Below are 23,007 nucleotides of genomic sequence, written 5' to 3'. Positions count from 1 at the left end.
TGCCCATCCAAGCCAGTCCAGCTTTGACCCATCTCCCTCTAAACCTCCCCTTTTGTCACTGTGCCATTGTCTGCTACAAAATGACACACAATCAGGCTGTTTCATCATCAAAAATATAACTCGGACCTGCTTTGAGTGTGAAGTAAATTTCTCACAGATTCACTTAGAAACGGGCGAAAGGTCACTAGCATAAACCTGTAGCTAACAATGGTGCAACACGTCACAATTGTTTGAGGACACACGGCAGAATAAGCTCGATAGCTGGCATTTTAGCAACTCAGTTACAGAATTACGTGTCACTATGGTAACATACAAATTATCCGTTGTAATTATCTGGTGCCTGGAGCATATTATTTCAATGGGGTTAATTTGAAATCATTTAGTTCTTTAACTGCATTTTAGGCTATTTATTTTACAGGTATGAGGTTGATGTGATGTTGAAACACAGCTGACGGACATTGAAGATGTCGGATTAAATGTACATTTCCACGACTGTTTGCAAAGATCATTTTTATTTTTGCACACTATTCGAGTGTCTGGGAAAGGTAATTGAATTCCACTCGCCAGATCACAGCTGGAGATAATACAAAGGCCATGCTGGGAGATATAAAGAGCTCGGGCAACACCTGTGGAAAAAAGGAAAAGGGCCGGGTGAGCAAGCGTATCGGTTTTGTGACCCTTCATCCAATACACGCAAGAAAAATAATGGTCCTCAGAGGAATTAAATAGAGAGTCCGTGATAGAAACATAGAAACATAGAAAGTAGGTGCAGGAGTAGGCCATTCGGCCCTTCGAGCCTGCACCGCCATTCAATATGATCATGGTTGATCATCCAACTCAGTATCCCGTACCTGCCTTCTCTCCATACCCCCTGATCTCCTTAGCCAGAAGGGCCACATCTAACTCCCTCTTAAATATAGCCAATGAACTGGCCTCAACTACCCTCTGTGGCAGAGAGTTCCGGAGATTCACCACTCTCTGTGTGAAAAAAGTTCTCCTCATCTCGGTTTTAAAGGATTTCCCCCTTATCCTTAAGCTGTGACCCCTTGTCCTGGACTTCCCCAACATCGGGAACAATCTTCCTGCATCTAGCCTGTCCAACCCCTTAAGAATTTTGTAAGTTTCTATAAGATCCGCTCTCAATCTCCTAAATTCTAGAGAGTATAAACCAAGTCTATCCAGTCTTTCTTCATAAGACAGTCCTGACATCCCAGGAATCAGGCGTGATGAGGCAATGGGTCGCGTTGCATAACAAAAGTAAATAAAATGTGCAGGGCACAGGCAAGGAATGAGTCTAGAGTAGTAACCAAAGATCCTATAGCGGAGCAAGATAGTGCACTCCTGCTAAGTGGGAACCATCTGAAACCATTGTTCCCATTGGAAACAATCTCCTGCGAAGATTGTTTCCGATGTTGGGGAAGTCCAGGACAAGGGGTCACTGTTTAAGGATAAGGGGGAAATCTTTTAGGACCGAGATGAGAAAAACATTTTTCACACAGAGAGTGGTGAATCTGTGGAATTCCCTGCCGCAGAAGGTAGTTGAGGCCACAGTTCATATTTAATGGCTATATTTAAGAGGGAGTTAGATGTGGCCCTAGTGGCTAAAGGGATCAGAGGGTATGGAGAGAAGGCAGGGATGGGATACTGAGTTGGATGATCAGCCATGATCATATTGAATGGCGGTGCAGGATTGAAGGGCCGAATGGCCTACTCCTGCAACTATTTTCTATGTTTCTATGATAGATTCAATGAGCCCCAGAGCAAATGGTGCCCACTTCAGCGACAGATGGCACAATGGGCTAAGTGTTCGGCTGGCGACCGGAAGGTAGCCGGTTCGAATCCTGCTTGGAGTGCATACTGTCGTTGTGTCCTTGGGGCAAGACACTTCACCCACCTTTGCCTGTGTGTAATGTAATGTAATTATGTGAGGCACTTTGGGGTCAATGCAAGTTGACTGAAAATGTGCTATATAAATAAGATTATTATTATTATTATTATTATAAACATGAAAATAATACTCAGCGTCATGGAAGTACCGTCTATGGACCCAAGTGGTTTGGATCACACTTCAGCATTACTTTGACACCCAGTCCCTTCTTTGTTGTTTCAAAGGCCTTGAGAGCTTCTTTCAGAGCAAAGCGATGTGTGACCAAAGGCTTCACATCAATCATCTTTGCAGCCAACATGTCAATTGCCACAGGCCACCTATAAGATGAGCAAAGATAGTTAGTAATAAGTCATTTTTCAAGGTACCATTATGCCCCTGTCCCACTTAGGAAGCCTGAACGGAAACCTCTGGAGACTTTGTGCCCCACCCAGAGGTTTCCGTTCAGGTTTCCTAAGTGTGACAGGGGCATTACACTGAATCTGATAATGAGAGTGAGATTAATGTGGACCAGGGAAGTTCAGAGAGCATTCAGGTACTTGATGGCATTTTTTTTTGTGGATTGCAGCATCCCGAATGTTGTCTTCTTAGCTCATATTTTAAATGCACCTTTAAAATGCAAAAATAGGTGCATAAAAAAAAAAAATGATTAGAGGAATATGGAAGACCAAAAACAATTTAAACAAATAAAGTCGTCTGTAAAAGGCATTTTTATTCTTGGTAGTTTGAAAAGGCCAAAATTGAAGCATGTTACACACCATGTTACATAAGGCATCTTTGCACATCAAGAACACCAAAGAACATCAAAGGGGAGGATGTCTGAACTTTGGTGCCTTCCCTTACAGTGGGAAACTATGTGGGGGCGTTTATGTTAAAGACTATCGTGTTTGGCGCTCTATTTTTTATTCGTATGGCTCCAAAAGAACATGGGGAATTTGGTGACCCCAAATTTCACTGTAGGCTTGCGCATGTGACAATAAATGTCTCTTGAATCTTGAATCTCTTGGTGCCCTCTAGAGGCCAGTGCAGAGAGAGCGAATGTTAGCAACTGAGTCACGGTTGAGGTCAGAAGCCACATGATGCAGTCCTTTCCCTTTCGACCACAAATTAAGCCTATCTAAGGTTTGGATTGTAAACATTTGGTGATAGACCTACAGATTACAACATGCAGGGTGTAGCGAGGGGTTTGATTTCGGATTACATTTTTATCAGCTGATTATAAAGGTGCTGCAGATGTTATGGTATAATTGGTAGGAGGGCCCTTGTACAATCCTGAACTGATGATTCAATGCAGGAGAGCACGGCGGCACAGCGGTAGAGTTCCTGCCTCACAGCGCCAAAGACCCAGGTTCGATCCCGACTACAGGTTTCAGATTCAGATTCAGATTCAATTTTAATTGTCATTGTCAGTGTACAGTACAGAGACAACAAAATGCATTACAGAGACAACGAAATGCACACAGGTGCTGTCTGTACGGAGTTTGCACGTTCTCTCCGTGACCGCGTGGGTTTTCTCCGAGATCTTCGGTTTCCTCCCACACTCCAAAGACGTACAGATATGTAGGTTAATTGGCTTGGTAAATGTAAATTTAAAAAAAAAAAAAAAAAAATTTGTATATAGTGCGTATAGGAGTGTGAATTTTCACACAGAGAGTGGTGAATCTCTGGAACTCTCTGCCACAGAGGGTAGTTGAGGCCAGTTCATTGGCTATATTTAAGAGGGAGATAGATGTGGCCCTTGTGGCTAAGGGGATCAGGGGGTATGGAGAGAAGGCAGGTATGGGATGCTGAGTTGGATGATCAGCCATGATCATATTGAATGGCGGTGCAGGCTCGAAGGGCCGAATGGCCTACTCCTGCACCTAATTTCTATGTTTCTATGTTTCTATGAATGAGCGGGGATCGCTGGTTGGCGTGGACCCGGTGGGCCGAAAGGGCCTGTTTTCGCGCGATAACTAAACTAAAACTAAAGTCCGTACAGACAGCACCCGAGGTCAGGATCGAACTCGTGTCTCTGGCCCTTGTAAGGCAGCAACTCTACTGTTGTGTCACCGTGCTGCCCCCTTGTGGACTGTGTACAAAATACATGATCCCCATATTGCCATTATTAGAGTATATCCAATGCACTATTGGAGGTAGGACTTTTCTAATCATCAAAGGACTCATCTGCCCTCTCAGGCTTTTCTATGACATTATTCTGTGGAAGAGGGAATTACCGCTAAAAGTTTATATTCTAATATATAATAATAATATTCTAATATAATAAACTAAACTGAACTACAATGCTGGCCATCTTTTTCATTTGCGATTACTTCATAGATTAGCTGGTTCTTTTCCAATAAGATAATATTTCCTGTTAATACCCACAATTAATTGCAGAAACTGGTGGTAACACTCAGCAGGTCGGGAAGCAGCCATGGCAAGAGCTAAAGGTTTTGAGGCGCATCAGGACTTCGACCGGAAACATTACCTCTGCTTCCCTTTCCACTGGTGCTGCCCACCTGCTGTGTGTTTCCAGCGTGTTCTGTTTTGGCTTCAGACTGCCAGCATTTTCATTTAAAGTTAATTGATTCTTGAATAACTTGTGGGGTGCTTTGAGATGTTCTATAAGATTGTTAAGGGTTTGGGTTTGGACACACTAGAGGCAGGAAACTTGTTGGGGGAGTCCACATCCAGGGGCCACACACAGTTTAAGAATAAGGAGTAAGCCATTTAGAATGGAGACGAGGAAACACCTTTTCTCACAGAGAGTTGTGTGTCTGTGGAATTCTCTGCCTCAGAGGGCGGTGGAGGCAGGTGCTCTGGATGCTTTCAAGAGAGAGCTAGATAGGGGAGTCAGGGGATATGGGGAGAAGGCAGGAACGGGGTACTGATTGGGGATGATCAGCCATGATCACATTGATTGGCGGTGCTGGCTCGAAGGGCCGAATGGCCTACTCCTGCACCTATTGTCCTGAAGAGCAACACAATTAATAAATATTTTCACCTCCGAATAAAATAATAGTGTAATCGCTACTGTGCTTTGACCAAGGTGAAAGGCTGCCTTTTCATCACCTTTCTCCCTCTATGTGCTGGTTCTGTGCAGGTGAGGACAGGTGCCAGGTGCGCTGATAGCACACCAGTGCAGTCAAGTTCAAAATGGATGGTTGATTATCAGCACAGACTTGGTGGGCCGAAGGGCCTGTTTGTGTTCTGCATTCCTCTATCTCCTTCTCTCCGGAGATGCTGCCTCTCCCGCTGAGTTACTCCAGCATTTTGTGTCTATCTTCAGTTTAAACCAGCATCTGCAGTTCCTTCCGACACAGTGATATTGAGATATTGTTTATGCTTCGATTCTGGCTGTTTTAATGAAGACCAAAAACATACGTGAAATAATTAAATGGGAAGAGTGTAATGCCCCCGTCCCACTTAGGAAACCTGAAGGGAGACTTTGCGCCCCACCCAAGGTTTCCGTGCGGTTCCCGGAGGTTGCAGGTGGTTGCCGGAGGTTGCAGGTAGTGGAAGCAGGTAGGGAGACTGACAAAAACCTCCGGGAACCGCACAGAAACCTTGGGTGGGGCGCAAAGTCTCCAGAGGTTTCCGTTCAGGTTTCCTAAGTGGGACAGGGGCATAAGGATAGTGTTGATGGGATCATTGATCAGTAATGACTCGATGGGCCAAAGGGCCTACTTCTATGCTGTGGAGCTCTGTGATTTCAAATGATAAACAGGCAAGAAAAAGGCGATACTTACGTGTTACAATATTTAAAAACTCCTCGAATATCCACTTCTCGAAGGAGTGCATGAAGTATTGGAATGTTTGCATACTCGTGACCCAGACCAACCAGAGCCAAAACTCCTCCTGAGCGCGTAGCCTAGGAAACAATGTGTAAATAATATGGATTATTAATGCTGATTTCCTTGGTTATTAGAAACATAGAAAATAGGTGCAGGAGTAGGCCATTTGGCCCTTCAAACTTGCACCACCATTCAATATGATCATGGATGATCGTCCAAAATCAGTATCCCGTTCCTGCCTTTTCCCCATATCCCTTGATTCCTTTAGCCCTAAGAGCTAAATCTAACTCTCTCTTGAAAACATCCAGTGAATTGCCTCCCACTGCCTTCTGTGGCAGAGAATTCCACAGATTTACAACTCTCTGGGTGAAAAAGTCTTTCCTCATCTCAGTCCTAAATGGCCTACCCCTTATTCTTGAACCTTGAACCCCTGGTTCTGGACTCCCCTAACATGGGGAACATTTTTCCTGCATCTAGCCTGTCTAACCCCTTAAAAATGTTGTCTTTCTACAAGATCCCCTCTCATCCTAAATCCCAGTGAGTACCTGAAGTATTTCAAAGTGACACATGGTAGCTCACGGGATTGTTGGAGGACATAACATGTAGCAGACCTCCAAGGTCATGCATATGTAGACCTTAACATAGAAACATAGAAAATAGGTGCAGGAATAGGCCATTCCGCCGTTTGAGCCAGCACCGTCATTCATTGTGATCATGGCTGATCATCCCCTATCAATAACCCGTGCCTGCCTTCTCCCCACATCCCTTGACTCCACTAGCCCCTAGAGCTCTATCTAACTCTCTCTTAAATCCATCCAGTGACTTGGCCTCCACTGCCCTCTGTGGCAGGGAATTCCATAAATTCACAACTCTCTGGGTGAAAAGGTTTCTTCTCACCTCAGTCTTAAATGACCTCCCCATTATTCTAAGACTGTGGCCCCTAGTTCTGGACTCGCCCAACATTGGGAACATTTTTCCTGCATGTGACAGTGCTTTGTTAGCAGTAATGCTATTTTATTGATGATTCTCCCACAGCCCACTGTCTCCGCCTCTTCCTTACTTCTTCCCGCCCCTCCCCACCACCTGCACATCAGTCTGAAGAAGGGTCTCGACCCGAAACGGCGCCTATTCCTTCTGAACATTCTGAATTTTGTACTTGGTAGGGCAGTACTCTGCATATCGCCAACTTGGACAATTTAACATTTTTATCAAGCCAATTAACCTACAAACCTGTACGTCTTTGGAGTGTGGGAGGAAACCGAAGATCTCGGAGAAAACCCACGCAGGTCATGGGGAGAACGTACAAACTCCACAGCACCCGTAGTCGGGATCGAACCCGGGTCTCTGGCGCTGCATTTTGCTGTAAGGCAGCAACTCTACCGCTGTGCCACCACTCCACAGATGCTGCCTCGCCCGCTGAGTTTCTCCAGCATTTTTGTCTACCATCATTTCTTAAATGTGTTTTGTATAACAACGTTGCAAAGGTTTGCATGATGAAGGAGACGCAAAGGGCCAAATGTTCCTCATTCTTCTCCTGTGTCTCATGCTCTTGTGATTCGATGTGTCCCTTGTGCCCAGAAATGGTTCAACGGTTCTTTATGTTTAAGAAAGAACTGCAGATGCTGGAAAAATCAAAGGTTGACAAAAAATGCTGGAGGAACTTAGCGGGTGAGGCAGCATCTATGGAGAGAAGAAATAGGCGACGTTTCGGGTCGAGACCCTTCTTCCAGACTGTCACATGCCCTTGGGTCCAGCGAAATTCCTCTTTTGTGTACAGTGCAATAAAAAAATTACTGTATCAGGCACGATCATAAACACAAGCAAGGATAATTGGCAGGAAGTACAATGCAGATATCTTGTTATGGTACTTACATAGATGCCAGCTTGCATACAGATCTCGGCCCCAGTGCAGTCGATGGTTATATCCGGCATGGAGCCAAGGGCAGCCTTCACTTTCTGGGCCAATTCTTCCGCTGTCTCTTTTCCAACTTTCAGCGTATAATCAGCCCCCATCTCCTTTGCCATTTTCAGCCTGTCGCTTGACAAATCTTTAAGACAACATTTATTTTACCATTCCTAAAAGAACAACTTTTGGAGTAATTACACAGGGGCGGCACGGTGGGGGCAGCGGTAGAGTTGCTGCCTCACAGCGCAGGTTCGATCCCGACTGCGGGTGCTGTCTCTATGGAGTTTGCACGTTCTCCCCATGACCGCATGGGTTTTCTTCAAGATCTTCGGTTTCCTCCCACACTTCAAAGATGTGCAGGTACCGAGGTCTAATCGGAAGCTCAGAGGGGATAGAGCCTTCTCTGTTGCTGCTCCGGCACTCTGGAACACCCTGCCGTTGCACATCAGACATGCCCCCTCACTGTCCATCTTCAAATCCAGTGTTAAAACACATTTGTACTCCCTGGCTTTTGACCATGCCTGAGACTTTGCTTCTGTTTTTGGTGTTTTTGATGTTTCTTTCTTTTACATGTCTTTTCCTACTATTTCTTTTGATTGTTATTATTGGTGTGTATTAACTTTTTTGTCAATGATTAGTGATGTACAGCACTTTGTTGCACCTATGACTGTTTTTAAAGTGCTCTATAAATAAAATTATTATTATTATTATTATTAATTGGCTATGTGTAAGTTGTGTATAAGTGTAAATCGCCCCTAGTGTGTGTATAGGATAGTGTCAGTGTGCGGGGATCGCTGGTCGGTGCAGACTCGGTAGGCCAAGGGGCCTGTTTCCACGCTGCATCTCTAAACCAAACAAAACAAAACTAACTGGGAATCTTCACTGTTTGTGTTGGGAAAATAACAGGCTCGGTTGGTTTGCTGATATTTTTGCCTCGGGTTTTAATTTACAGCATAGTATTTCCTCCCCAGTAATTATTAGTTAGCCAACTTCTATACTAATGAACAAGGAAAAGGCTCTCTACCAGACTCCTCCCAATGGTACAAGCCTATCATTGATACCTACCAAATTATTGTGCCTGCCCCTCCTGTTGAAATTAGGAGGGGAAATATCACTTTGATTAAAATATCATGAACAAAGAGCCTAACTTAGTTCATTTCCTAATTCTCAATGCCTAGCTCGCAGAACCTTCTCGTATTTCTTTGTCTATTATTCTTCTTCTTCTTGCGTATGTCATGCACAGCCTAAAGTTGCAAGACAACATGTTCTGTTTGATCTTCTGTTTGTGCACGCCAGGTCGATTACATTTGTTGAAACAGGGTGGACCAGGTGAAGGATGCAATCTCCCCCCCCCTGTCTATTAGTGTATACCTTTTTCATGTTAACTTTCAAATAATGACTGCTTAAATACAATACATATTTAAGGAACAAATTAGAATTTCGGTAAACCATAAGCAAATAAATTTACAGATCAAAGGACATGTTCATGACTGATTCCTGGGATGTCAGGACTGTCTTATGAAGAAAGACTGGATAGACTTGGTTTATACTCTCTAGAATTTAGGAGATTGAGAGGGGATCTTATAGAAACTTACAAAATTCTTAAGGGGTTGGACAGGCTAGATGCAGGAAGATTGTTCCCGATGTTGGGGAAGTCCAGGACAAGGGGTCACAGCTTAAGGATAAGGGGGAAATCCTTTAAAACCGAGATGAGAAGAACTTTTTTCACACAGAGAGTGGTGAATCTCTGGAACTCTCTGCCACAGAGGGTAGTTGAGGCCAGTTCATTGGCTATATTTAAGAGGGAGTTAGATGTGGCCCTTGTGGCTAAGGGGATCAGAGGGTATGGAGAGAAGGCAGGTACGGGATACTGAGTTGGATGATCAGCCATGATCATATTGAATGGCGGTGCAGGCTCGAAGGGCCGAATGGCCTACTCCTGCACCTAATTTCTATGTTTCTATGTTTCTATGTTTCATAGCCTTTGCTTTTGTTTAATCCTATGAAGGGTTAAAAGTTAGTTTAAAAAAAAAAGAAAAACTTTAAAAAGCAAAACAGTCATACAGTGGAAGGTTACAATGCAACGTTGGGGCATTTTGTATCTTTAATAGGGCCGGTTTGCAGTGTGCATTCACACCTTCATGACGTGTATTCAGATTACTACAGCATTGTGAATCTTTCATCAGTGGTAGCAAATGTACTGAAGATGGATGATGCTAGATGATGTCTACATGAATCATAGCATAGCTTTTGCCAACATCCGTGTACTGTGGGCTTGCTCACAAGGTTAAGGCGTATGATTGTGCCTCCAACAGGAACGACCTGGGGTTCCAGCTGCGGGAGCTGCCGACTCACCATCACCATCACGGGCTGGCCGAGTCCGGAGCGGGTGGAGCTGTGGTGGAGCGCTGCTGCCACCCGACCTTCGGAGATTCGGAGGCTGCAACTGCGGGTCTGGCGGACGGCGGCACCGGGAGCCCGCAGGTTGAAGAGTACCTGAGCGGGGCCTTACAGCATCGCCCCGCGCGGCTTGGAATGGCCACGGGACTTTGCGAGCGCACGCCGGGGGCTCTAACAACTAGACCCGGTGCGCGACCTCGCACCACCCGGCGTGGCTTTAATGGCCGCGGGACAATCGCCATCGCCAGCCGGGGGCTTTGACTTTGACTCTGACTCTGACTCTGACATCGGGGGGGAAGAGTGCAGTGGAGAGATAAGTTTTTTTGCCTTCCATCACAGCGATGTGATGGATGTATGTGTAACTGTGTTGTGTCTTGGGTCTTTTTTGTTTTATAATGTATGGCTGCAGAAACGGCATTTCGTTTGGACCTCAAGGGGTCCAAATGACAAATAAATTGTATTGTATTGTATTGTATTGCATTGTACAAGAGTGCAGAGCAGAGTCACCAGAGGAATTCAGTAACGGGGAACATTAGACAGGCTAATTTTTCAGGGAGCAAAGGAGGCTGAGAGGTGACCAGACAGTAGCAGCAGATACAAATCTGAGAAGCCGAGATGAGTCAAAATCTTTATCCACTGCTGTGGGTATCATAAACAAGGAGGAAAAGGTTTAAGGTGGATGGACGGAGATTTAAAGGGGAAAGTTATTTACAGAGTGATTGATATCTGTGACACACTGCTATTGGAGATGGTGGAATCTGGTGGAATTACAATGTTTAAGAGACATTTAGATAGGCACTTATGCCCCGTCCCACTTAGGAAACCCGAATGGAAACCTCTGGAGACTTTGCGCCCCTATGACCCGGAGGTTTTTGTCAGTCTCCCTACCTGCTTCCACTACCTGCAACCACCTGCAACCTCCGGGAACCGCACGGAAACCTTGGGTGGGGCGCAAAGTCTACAGAGGTTTCTGTTCAGGTTTCCTAAGTGGGACAGGGGTATTAGATAAACAGAATGGTATGGCCCCAATGCAGGCAAATGGTATTAATGTAAGTGAGCCAAATCTACAATAGTGGGGGGTTAGCATGGACTTGATGGGCCGAAGAGCCCATGTTTGTGTTGTATCAAAAAGGGGCCTGAGATACTCAGGGCCACTCTGCAAGTTAGAATGAATTCATACCTGACCTGGTGGTGACATTGGTTCCTCTGTATCATGATGCATTGTGATGCAGGAAGATAATCTGTGTATTTTATAGTTTACTAGACCAAGCGGGACCTTGGAGTTTAATGTGGGTGTGAGTAAAGGGGAATTAATTGGTGGCTGGTCTCCTATTCAATTTGGAGTCTGTGGGTATCTCACCACTTCCTTGCATCAGTAAATTGATCATTTTTTAAACACACTTTGCTGCTAGTTTTCACCTTTTCAGTGAATGAAATATTGACGTGTAAACAGAGGGAAAAGTCGAGGGTTCCAATTCTAGATTTGAGTTATGGAAAATTACAAGTCGACATATTATTCCCAGCGAAATAAAGAAAGAAAGACATCTGCAAGAACATGTAGCAAACAATAAAGGGCTATAGGCCTATTTACGAGTTTATGTACAGGGACATATCTATACTTGTATTTATACTTATGCATTTTAAATATGTATGTCATGTTTTATACTTTGGCAATATAACAATGTTTTTTTTATCATGCCAATAAAGTTACTCCAATGTACCTGTTGGGAATAGTTTATTTATAAACAAGTGCTGATTGTGTATCTTACCACATATCACTACTTGAGCTGCCCCCATTGCCTTGGCGACCAACAGATTCATAAATCCAATTGTCCCTTAAGAAAGAAATGAATGGTACATCAATTAGAAAATAATGTTGCATATGCAAGAGTTTTATGCAAGTTAACTGCCTTTCCCATAGCTTATTTCACAACCTTGGAATACATTTCATGCTCCTTCTCTCCTTATCTGACTGCCTTTTGTCTGCTCATCTCTGGCCTTTGTCCAACCATCTACCAATCCCCCCCCCCCTCACCCCCGCTCGCCTGGAAAGAAAGGAACTGCTGGTATATACTGAAGATAGATACAAAGTGCTGGAGTAACTCAGTGGGTCATGCAGCATCTCTGGAGAAAAAGGTGGGAGTTTCCTTCAGGTGCTCCAATTTTAACCCACAACCCAAAGATATGCATTGTGTTAGGTTCGACACAATGCTGGAGTAACTCAGCGGGACAGGGAGCATCTCTGGATAAAAGAAATGGGTAATATTTCAGGCAAGGCAGCGCCTTTACCACCTCAGGCAATTGAGGAAATTCAGAGTGTCTCCAAGGATCCTCCAGTGCTTCTACGCAGCAGCGGTGGAAAGCATCTTGTCCGGGAATATTACCATCTGGCTTGGGAATTGCTCTGCCAAGGACAAGAAGGCTCTGCAGAGAGTAGTGCGTTCGGCCGAACGCACTATGGGAACTTCACTCACCCCCCCTGCAGGAACTATACAACAGGAGGTGCAACTCCAGAGCAAATAAAATCATGGGAGACCCCTTCCACCCCTGCAACGGACTGTTCCAGCTGCTACAGTCAGGCAAACGCCTCCGTTGCCTTGCGGTGAGAACGGAGAGGTTGAGAAGGAGTTTCTTCCCAGAGGCAATTCGGACTGTAAACGCCTATCTCACCAGGGACTAACTCTACTGAACGTTTTTTCCTTCCATTATTTATTATGTAAAAGAATATGTGTGTTATGATTGTGTTTATAATTTGTTTGGTTGTTTTGTTGTTTGTCTTTTGCACAAAAGTCCGCGAGCATTGCCACTTTCATTTCACTGCACATCTCGTATGTGTATGTGACAAATAAACTTGACTTGACTTGACGACTTCACTTGACTTGACTTTAGATCCTTCTGACCCTAAGATGTCTTAGGCTAATTGGTCACTGTAAATTGACACAAGTGGGTTAGTGGTAGAGTCCAGGTGCAGTCGTTGGTTCTGTGGTGGGGGGGGGGGGGGGCTCAAGTTGAGCCCCTGTCCCACTTAGGCAATTTTTTCGGCAACTACAGGCGACTAGGCTGCCGCCACATGGTCGCGGGGTGATGCCTGTGTTGGTCGCGAGTCGTCTAATTAAGTCGCCTAAAGAATCGTTACGTTTTTCTGGTTGCCGCTGGATTTCGAAATGTTCAAGACTTTTCGGCGACTGTGGTCTTGTCTTCTCCTGTCATGGTTGTTGACGCCGGTTGTCGGCAGGTGTTGTTGGTTGTCGCCCGGGTGCTGACTTTGGTGAATCCCATTGGCGACTACCTACGTCAACCTACGACAGGTACCAGCGACTGAATTGTTCAAGAAGGAACTGCAGATGCTGGAAGATCGAAGGTACACAAAATTGCTGGAGAAACTCAGCGGGTGCAGCAGCAACTATGGAGCGAAGGAAATAGGCGACTTTTCGGGCCGAAACCCTTCTTCAGACTGATGGGGGGTGAGGGGGAGAAGCAAGGAAAAAGGGAGGAGGAGTGGGGATGGGAGAAGACAGCTCGAGGGTTAAGGAAGGGGAGGAGACAGCAAGGGCTAGCAAAACTGGGAGAATTCAACGTTCATGCCATCAGGACGTAAGCAGCCCAGGCGGAATACGAGGTGCTGTTCCCCCAATTTCCGGTGTTGCTCACTCTGGCAATGGAGGAGACCCAGGACAGAGAGGTCGGATTGGGAATGGGAGGTGGAGTTGAAAAGCAGCGACTGAATTGTCTGCAGTTGTCGCCGGCAGGATCGTAGCTTGTCGCTGGGTGGGCGTAGGTTGCCTTTGGTGGTCGTAGGTGTGGTCGTAGGTGGACGTCCTAAAGGGTCGCCGGTTGCCGTTAGCTTGACGTCAACTAGATGGTAGGGTGTTGTAGCTTGACGTAGACATTGTCATGGGGGGAGGGGGTCCAGTCGCTGCTTTTTCGGTGACCTGCTATGACTGTGACAATCGCCGAAAAAAATCGCCTAAGTGGAACAGGCCCTTAAAGGACTGATTCTATGCCATTGAGGGTAGGCATGCAGGTGCAGCAGGCAGTAAAGAAAGCGAATGGTATGTTGGCTTTCATAGCAAGAGGATTTGAGTATAGGAGCAGGGAGGTTCTACTGCAGTTGTACAGGGTCTTGGTGAGACCACACCTGGAGTATTGCGTGCAGTTTTGGTCTCCAAATCTGAGGAAGGACATTATTGCCATAGAGGGAGTGCAGAGAAGGTTCACCAGACTGATTCCTGGGATGTCAGGACTGTCTTATGAAGAAAGACTGGATAGACTTGGTTTATACTCTCTAGAATTTAGGAGATTGAGAGGGGATCTTATAGAAACTTACAAAATTCTTAAGGGGTTGGACAGGCTAGGTGCAGGAAGATTGTTCCCGATGTTGGGGAAGTCCAGGACAAGGGGTCACAGCTTAAGGATAAGGGGGAAATCCTTTAAAACCAAGATGAGGAGAACTTTTTTCACACAGAGAGTGGTGAATCTCTGGAACTCTGCCACAGAGGGTAGTTGAGGCCAGTTCATTGGCTATATTTAAGAGGGAATTAGATGTGGCCCTTGTGGCCAAGGGGATCAGAGGGTATGGAGAGAAGGCAGGTACAGGATACTGAGTTGGATGATCAGCCATGATCATATTGAATGGCGGTGCAGGCTCGAAGGGCCGAATGGCCTACTCCTGCACCTAATTTCTATGTTTCTATATGACTCCATGACATGGTCATTCTTTTTTGATCCCAACTATTATTAAATAACATAGAAATGTATTAATCTGACAAGTTTCACTCTCAAAACAGCACCGGAGGCTGGTTCACTAGAATAGTATTGATTGAAAATATAAGATTAATGACACTAGAGCGTGTGAGTATTTCTTGTTCTTTACCAGCTCCACAGATGAAGATCTTGCAGCCCATTTTCACTTCAGCTCTGCGACAAGCGTGAATCGCAACGGAGAGAGGCTCGACCAGCGCCCCTTCTTCAAAACTCAACGAGTCGGGAATCCTGAAAGAAAGACACATAAGAGGCATAAGACGAAACCATTTAAAAATTATAAAAAAAACATTGTGGAATAGAGAGGGTTGAACAAACTACAATCCATTAGACCAGTGATTCCTAACCTGGGGCCATATGGCAAATTTCGGGGGGGGCCACAGGAAAATTTGGGGATTTAGGGGGCCACAGGTTCAATGACCACCCTGTTGCCCCCTACATTTCAGTTCTGATACATTTAAATCTATGTAGTTGAATATTATTATTATAATATTATTATTAATATTAATATAGATAGATATAGATATGCCATTTATTGTCACTATACATGTACAGTGAAACTGAAAGCTGCTCGTACTCAGTGCATACATACAATTTAGCACAAAAAACAAGAAACAGAAAAAACAGAAAACAGAAGGGAGATGGGGGGGGGGGGGGGGGGGGGAATAGGTGCACAAATTCTGCGGCGCTACATACATATATACATATATACAGATGGAAGTCCGTGTTGGGCGGTGTAGTCAGTGCATGTGTGAATTTGAATTTATAGTAGATATAATTCTCGGAAAGCAACTATTCCTGAGTCTGTTTGTCCTGGATTTGATGCACCTATAGCGCCTTCCAGAGGGCAGCATGTCGAACAGTCCAAACGCAGGATGGGAGCTGTCTGTCTTTGATGATCTTCTTTGCCCTGCTAAGGCAGCGGGAGGTGTAGATGTCCATCAGGGAGGGGAGAGGGCAGCCAATGATCCTCTGCGCTGTCCTGGTTACCCTCTGAAGCCTCTCCCTGATATCTATATTATTGAATTTTATTTATGAAATTATTTCAATTTTCTTATAAAATTATTATAGTAATTCGAAAATTAACTAATTTGCAGCCTCTTTGACAATATGGCATATTTGACAATATGTAGCTCCCCATAATCTGTCAATCTAGTGACTAGCAACTATTTACAAGTTACGAATCACAAAACATTGAGTTTCTTTCCCTTCGCTAATACTGTCAGGGGGGCCATGGAAAAATGTAAAGATCCCAAGGGGGCCATGAGCTAAAAAAGGTTGGGAACCATTGGATTCGACAATAGACAATCGGTGCAGGAGTAGGCCATTCGGCCCTTCGAGCCAGCACCGCCATTCTTATATAGACACAAAATGCTGGTGGAACTCAGCGAGTCAGGCAGCATCTCTGGAGAAAATAGAAAGGTGATGATTCGGGTCGGGAGAAGAAGGGTCTCGATCCGAAAGGTGACCACTCCATTTTCTCCAGAGATGCTGCCTGACCCACTGAGTTACTCCAGCACTTTGTGGCTATCCTTGGTATCAACAATGCATTCTTGTCACATTATAGTCTGTTCTCATGTTTGTTTTCCCAATCTCATAGAAACATAGAAACATAGAAATTAGGTGCAGGAGTAGGCCATTCGGCCCTTCGAGCCTGCACCGCCATTCAATATGATCATGGCTGATCATCCAACTCAGTATCCCGTACCTGCCTTCTCTCCATACCCCCTGATCCCCTTAGCCACAAGGGCCACATCTAACTCCCTCTTAAATATAGCCAATGAACTGGCCTCAACTACCCCCTGTGGCAGAGAGTTCCAGAGATTCACCACTCTCTGTGTGAAAAAAGTTCTTCTCATCTCGGTTTTAAAGGATTTCCCCTTTACCCTTAAGCTGTGACCCCTTGTCCTGGACTTCCCTAACATCGGGAACAATCTTCCTGCATCTAGCCTGTCCAACCCCTTAAGAATTTTGTAAGTTTCTATAAGATCCCCTCTCAATCTTCTAAATTCTAGAGAGTATAAACCAAGTCTATCCAGTCTTTCTTCATAAGACAGTCCTGACATCCCAGGAATCAGTCTGGTGAACCGTCTCTGCACTCCCTCTATGGCAATAATCTCAGATGTAAACTGAAGTAAACACAGTCTTTGGAAGTCTGCATTATTTTTTGATGATGTGTGCACATCATTGTTGGTGCCACAGAGTGTCACGAGAAAAAAACATGCGTTAGTTAAATTTGTTCTGCAATGTTTGGCCAAAGAGTTGACCAAACAATGTAAACTAAACCCTCTCCCATTTTGTGTAAATATTCACGATTATAAGGTTAACTAAACAGGTCAAGTATTTTGGAACTGGACCATACAGCAGCAAGGGTGCGTTAGTGTACTTACATGGGGAAGTTGTCCTATGTTAGAATTTGTATGCATCCTGCTACACTAAAACCATCGAGGATAGTTTGGAACCATGCCCAACTATTTCAGGTGAATCAGAACCAATGTGGTGGAGAAGAAAGCCTTAACTTCAGGGACAGAGAAATGGAACATCACTAGACCAGAACACAAAATCGGAGGCAAACACACTCTCTACAATCAGCGAAAGCTTCTCCTTTTCTAATAACATCGGGTAACATAGAAACATAGAAACATAGAAATTAGGTGCAGGAGTTGGCCATTCGTCCCTTCGAGCCTGCACCGCCATTCAATATGATCATGGCTGATCATCCAACTCAGTATCCCGTACCTGCCTTCTCTCCATACCCCCTGATCCCTTTAGCCACAAGGGCCACATCTATCTCCCTCTTAAATATAGCCAATGAACTGTGGCCTCGACTACCCTCTGTGGCAGAGAGTTCCAGAGATTCACCAGGCTCTCTGGGTGAAAAAAGCCTACTCCTCATCTCTAAAGGATTTCCCCTTATCCTTAAGCTGTGACCCCTTGTCCTGGACTTCCCTAATATCGGGAACTAGGGTAGATCGAATAGTTCGGATAGATGCACAGAGTAGAGGAAGCGAGGACCGGAGGATCAAGGTGAAGGAAAAACATTTAATAGGAATCCCAGGGGTAACTTTTTCACACAAAGGGTGGTGGGTGTATGGAACAAGCTGCCAGATGAGTGGGACTATCCCAACATTTAAGAAACAGACAGATACACTAAAATGCTGGAGAAACTCAGCGGGTGCAGCAGCATCTGTGGAGCGAAGGAGATGGCAACGTTTCGTCTCGTCTCGTTTCGTTTCGTTTCGGGGTCGAAACCCTGAAGGAAATAGGCAACGTTTCGGGTCGAAACCCGGAAGGGTTTCGGCCCGAAACGTTACCTATTTCCTTCGCTCCAGAGATGCTGCTGCACCCGCTGAGTTTCTCCAGCATTTTTGTGTACCTTCGATTTTCCAGCATCTCCAGTTCCTTCTTAGAAACATAGAAACATAGAAATTAGGTGCAGGAGTAGGCCATTCGGCCCTTCGAGCCTGCACCGCCATTCAATATGATCATGGCTGATCTTAGACAGATACACTGATAGGACAGGTTTGGAAGGATATGGACCAAGCGCAGGCAGGTGGGACTAGTGTAGTTGGGACATGTTGGTCGGTGTGGGCAAGTTGGGCCGAAGGACCCGTTTCCACACTGTATCACTCTATGACTCTATAACATTGGATATCTGCTGGATAAGTTCCGATTCTACAAAAGGTAGAATTTTGAAAGATATGAAACTAACAGTTCTATATAAAAAAAACCCAATATTTTGAAATCCTAGGTAAAGGATTTTTTTAAGATATGCTATCTTTGTGATAAGATAACCAACAGTATATGGAGAAACTAACTTGAAGCAGTAGCTGGCATCATGGACATAGTATTGGCACATCCCCCCATGATCAGGAGGAAGGCCACTGGCAAAGCATGTTGGTGACAAGTTGTAACGTCCAGTTCTAACAAACTCATCATTGTCTCTGGGGACACCAGGCTCAATGGCGACTCTGTCACCTGCAACAAAACAAGTCAAGTCAAGTCAAGTTTATTTGTCACATACACATACGAGATGTGCAGTGAAATGAAAGTGGCAATGCTCGCGGACTTTTGTGCAAAAGACAAACAACAAAACAACCAAACAAATTATAAACACAATCATAACACACATATTCTTTTACATAATAAATAATGGAAGGAAAAAACGTTCTGTAGAGTTAGTCCCTGGTGAGATAGGCGTTTACAGTCCGAATTGCCTCTGGGAAGAAACTCCTTCTCAACCTCTCCGTTCTCACCGCATGGCAACGGAGGCGTTTGCCTGACCGTAGCAGCTGGAACAGTCCGTTGCAGGGGTGGAAGGGGTCTCCCATGATTATAATAGTCCCTGGTGAAAATACATTTCAGTTGCTTGGTTTTCAACAAGGTAGTAAGGGCCTGTCCCACTATTTTTAGGCAACTGTCGGCAACAATAGACAATAGACAATAGGTGCAGGAGTAGGCCATTTGGCCCTTCGAGCCAGCAATGCCATTCAATGTGATCATGGCTGATCATCCCCAATCAGTACCCCGTTCCTGCCATCTCCCCATACCCCCTGACTCCGCTGTTTTTAAGAGCCCTATCTAGCTCTCTCTTGAAAGCATCCAGAGAACCTGCCTCCACCGCCCTCTGAGGCAGAGAATTCCACGCACTCACCACCCTCTGTGAGAAAAAGTGTTTCCTCGTCTCCGTTCTAAATGGCTTTCCCCTTATTCAACCGTCTGAGTCATAAGCCGGTTGCCGAAAACCCAGCGACTGGACTCCCCTTTGACATAAGATTTGAAATAGAATCATACAAAAAAAAACCCTGAATTCAGCACCGGCGACAAGCGACGTCAGGAGAAGTCACGCTACACTCTCTGGCGTCAAGCTAACTGTCGCCGACTTTTGCCGAGAAGCTTTGAACATTTCAAAATCCAGCTACGACCAGAGAAACGCTACAATTCTCTGGGCGACTGACGAGACGACTCACGACACATACAGGCGACAGTCTAGTCGCCTAAATAATCGCCTAAGTGGGACAGGGGCATTAGTGGTGTCATCACTGTCATCTAGAAGTCAGTACTGTAAACATTGGTACTGTGCATTTTCTACAAACCATGATGTTATTACTGCAATTGGATTGATATGGGTAACATCATCCAAAAGGCCTGTTCTCCAAAACAGGCAAAACCACCAGCATGCCTGTAATGTGCCTTTAATGCCACATCTTGGCTACATCTACATACAATAACACCATACAAGAATACTTTATTAACCAAGTATGCTTTGCATCATAAGTGGAATTTCATTTGCAAAGTCAGTCATACAAATAAAAAGCAACGGAACACACAAAATACATTGTAACGTAAACATCCACCACAGTGACTCCTCCACATTCCTCACTGTGATGGAAGGCAAAAAAAAGTTCAATCTCGTCCCTTCTTTGTTCTCTCTCTCTCCACAACAATGTTGTGCCCTTTATCTTTTATTTATGCACTGTGGACAGCTTGATTGTATTTATGTGCAGTGTTTATCTTTGACTGGATAGCACGCAAACCAAAGCTTTTCACTGTACCTCGGTATACGTGACAACAAAAAAAAAAAAAACTAAACTAATCTAAACTAAATTAAACTACATGGTTTGCAGTTTATATTCTTAGATAACGTGCCTGCATAAAAGCTGCAATTATTGCTAAATCCAATGTATATTGCATGCACGTTGGTGTATTATACCTTTGTGTTCACCTATTCAAGCTAATTTCAATAACTGTAGTAGAAGCATCTCGACTCGAAACGTCACCCACTTCTCTCCAGAGATGCTGCCTGTCCCGCTGAGCTACTCCAGCATTTTTGTGTCTACCTCTGAATTTAAGAACCGTCTTTCGCAGATAGTTGAAACATTCATTGGGGGGTTGTAAACCAAGCTGAGGGCAATAAAACTGATCAGGAAATTGTGTACTTTATTGGGGCCATTTGTTTGTCAAATGGGAGTAGTTATCTAAATAACTGGAAACAGAAGGTTAAAGATAACTCTAGGGGGGATTTAAAAAAAAAGGCTAAAGCCTGCAGAGTCATTGATCAACAATGAATTCTTTAAAAAATGTAAAATCCACATGTAACCATTGTGTTGTGAGAATATAGAAAAAGTCTGTGGATGCAGTGAATCTTTGAAAAACTTTGGGTTCGCTCAGAGTGTTTCCCAGAACTTACTATTAAGACGTTGAATAATCCGACTTGTTTGAGAAACTCACCACCGCTTTATGAGATGTTCTTTGTGTCTATTCCTCTCTGATGTATATTAAGAGGGCAGTTAGGCCCCATGTGAAAGCCAGATTCAGGGTACACAGAATTCCCTTCAACGGGTCCTGATTCTACCGTCACCATTGCTTCTAGCAATTCATTCTAGATCTCAAGTCTAGTTTTTGTTCAGAATTTAGTTTAGAGAAACAGCATGGAAACAGGCCCTTCGGCCCAACGAGTCCATGGTGACCATTGATCACCTGTTCACACTAGTCCCATGTTATCCCACTTCATTTCATCCGCTCCCTGCACAATTTTATAGAGTGCCAATTAACCCACAAACCTGCAGGTCTGGGAAATGGGGGGAAACTAATGTACCTGAGGAAATGAGGAATAATGAGGAAACCCATGCGGTCACAGGGAGAACGTGCAAACTCCACGCAGACAGCATCCAAGGTCAGGATTGACCCAGTGCCTGGCGCTGTTGTTCCAGGCAGCAGTTGTTCCAGCTGTGTCGCTGTGCTACCCATGCTACTTGTCGCTTAAAGAAATTCAAATTCAAATCCAAATCACTTTAAATATGTGTCCTCTGGGTAATAATGTTCCTGTGAGTGCAGGATATACCACAGTATATCAAGATATACTACAGTCCTTCAAAATCGCATATAATTCTGAACCCGTCTTAAATGACCCCCAGGTTTTAGGTAACGCTGCAGAATGCTCCATGACTAACCTGCTTTGAGGTGTTGAACTCCAGAGCCCACTTTCACCACAGTGCCAGAGAATTCATGACCCAGGGTCACTGGCTTGTTGACGGTGAAACCCGCACCTCCGCCATCTTTCCAGAAATGGATGTCCGTCCCGCAGATCCCGACAGAGTTGATCTTCAACAGAACCTCTGAAAGGAGAGGTCCATTACATATTACCACAGCCAAAGTATCTAAAGAGCTTCTGATACAGAGTATGTCTCGGTGCTGAGATATGTGGAGGGAGGAACTGCAGGTGCTGGTTTAAACCGAAGATAGGCACAAATGCTGGAGTAACTCAGCGGGACAGGCAGCATCTCTGGAGAGAAGGGACGGGTGATGTTTCGGGTCGAGACCCTTCTTCTGACTGATGTCAGGGGAGAGGGAGATACATAGATAAGGGAGTGGAGTGTGAAAATAGGACAAAAGGAATGGAGATCTAAGAAAAAGTAGACTAGATCACAAAATGCTGGAGTAACTCAGCGGGACAGGCAGTCAGAGTGAGGCCCAGCGCAAATTGAAGGAACAGCACCTCATATTTTGCTGGCCAGATAACACCCCAGCAGTATGAACATTGACTTCTCTAACTTCATAACCCTTGCTTCCCCTCTCTCTCCATCCCTCCCACTTCCCAGTTCTCTGACCAATCTTACCGTCAATCTAAAACTACATTTTATCTCAGTTTGCTTTGTTGTCAACTTCTCCCAGCTAACAATGATCTATTCTACATTTTCCTTGATCTCCATTCCCCTTGTCCCATTTTCACACCTTACACTTCCTTATCTATGTAACTCCCTCTCCCCTGACATCCGTCTGAAGAAGGGTATCGACCCGAAACGTCGCCCATTCCTCCTCTCCAGAGATGCTGCCTGTCCCGCTGAGTTACTCCAGCATTTTTGCCCATCTTCCGTTTAAACCAGCATCTGCAGTTCCTTCCTCCACATCTCAGTGCCTGCTACAGGTTGCAATTTAAGCACTTCAGTCATTATGAGAGATTTAACTTTTAATGAGGATTTAAGCTTGTATTTCTGATCCAATTCTGGCAATTGCTTGATAATTCTGGAGACATTGGAGTTTAACTGGTCCACCAAGAAGGTCTGCTATGTATCTCACTTCCTCATCACAGATTGCTGTGAGATGTGTAGAAACATAGAAACATAGAAATTAGGTGCAGGAGTAGAGGCCATTCGGCCCTTCGAGCCTGCACCGCCATTCAATATGATCATGGCTGATCATCCAACTCAGTATCCCGTACCTGCCTTCTCTCCATACCCACTGATCCCCTTAGCCACAAGGGCCACATCTAACTCCCT

At 44.8% G+C, this 23,007-nt stretch overlaps 1 protein-coding gene across 2 annotated transcripts in view; it reads right to left on the bottom strand.

Annotated features, from left to right (window-relative positions):
• Positions 1-393: 393 nt before the first annotated feature.
• Positions 394-23,007, bottom strand: part of LOC129713463 (sorbitol dehydrogenase-like) — a 33,906-nt gene continuing 11,292 nt past the window's right edge. For both annotated transcript variants that reach the window (XM_055662508.1, XM_055662509.1), the window contains exons 4-11: positions 21,682-21,846; positions 18,547-18,706; positions 14,841-14,959; positions 11,737-11,802; positions 7,534-7,709; positions 5,617-5,738; positions 2,037-2,205; positions 394-626 (exon numbers count right to left, since the gene is read on the bottom strand). In XM_055662508.1, the coding sequence (XP_055518483.1) occupies positions 2,040-2,205; positions 5,617-5,738; positions 7,534-7,709; positions 11,737-11,802; positions 14,841-14,959; positions 18,547-18,706; positions 21,682-21,846 (974 nt within the window). In that variant the 3' untranslated portion in view covers positions 394-626; positions 2,037-2,039. The remainder of the gene's footprint in view (positions 627-2,036; positions 2,206-5,616; positions 5,739-7,533; positions 7,710-11,736; positions 11,803-14,840; positions 14,960-18,546; positions 18,707-21,681; positions 21,847-23,007) is intronic.

The sequence above is a fragment of the Leucoraja erinacea genome, chromosome 36 (genome assembly GCF_028641065.1).
Source record: "Leucoraja erinacea ecotype New England chromosome 36, Leri_hhj_1, whole genome shotgun sequence".
Taxonomy (NCBI): Eukaryota; Metazoa; Chordata; class Chondrichthyes; order Rajiformes; family Rajidae; genus Leucoraja; species Leucoraja erinaceus.
The sequence above is the reverse complement of the archived record's forward strand: the minus strand, read 5'-3'. Positions and strand labels throughout refer to the sequence as shown.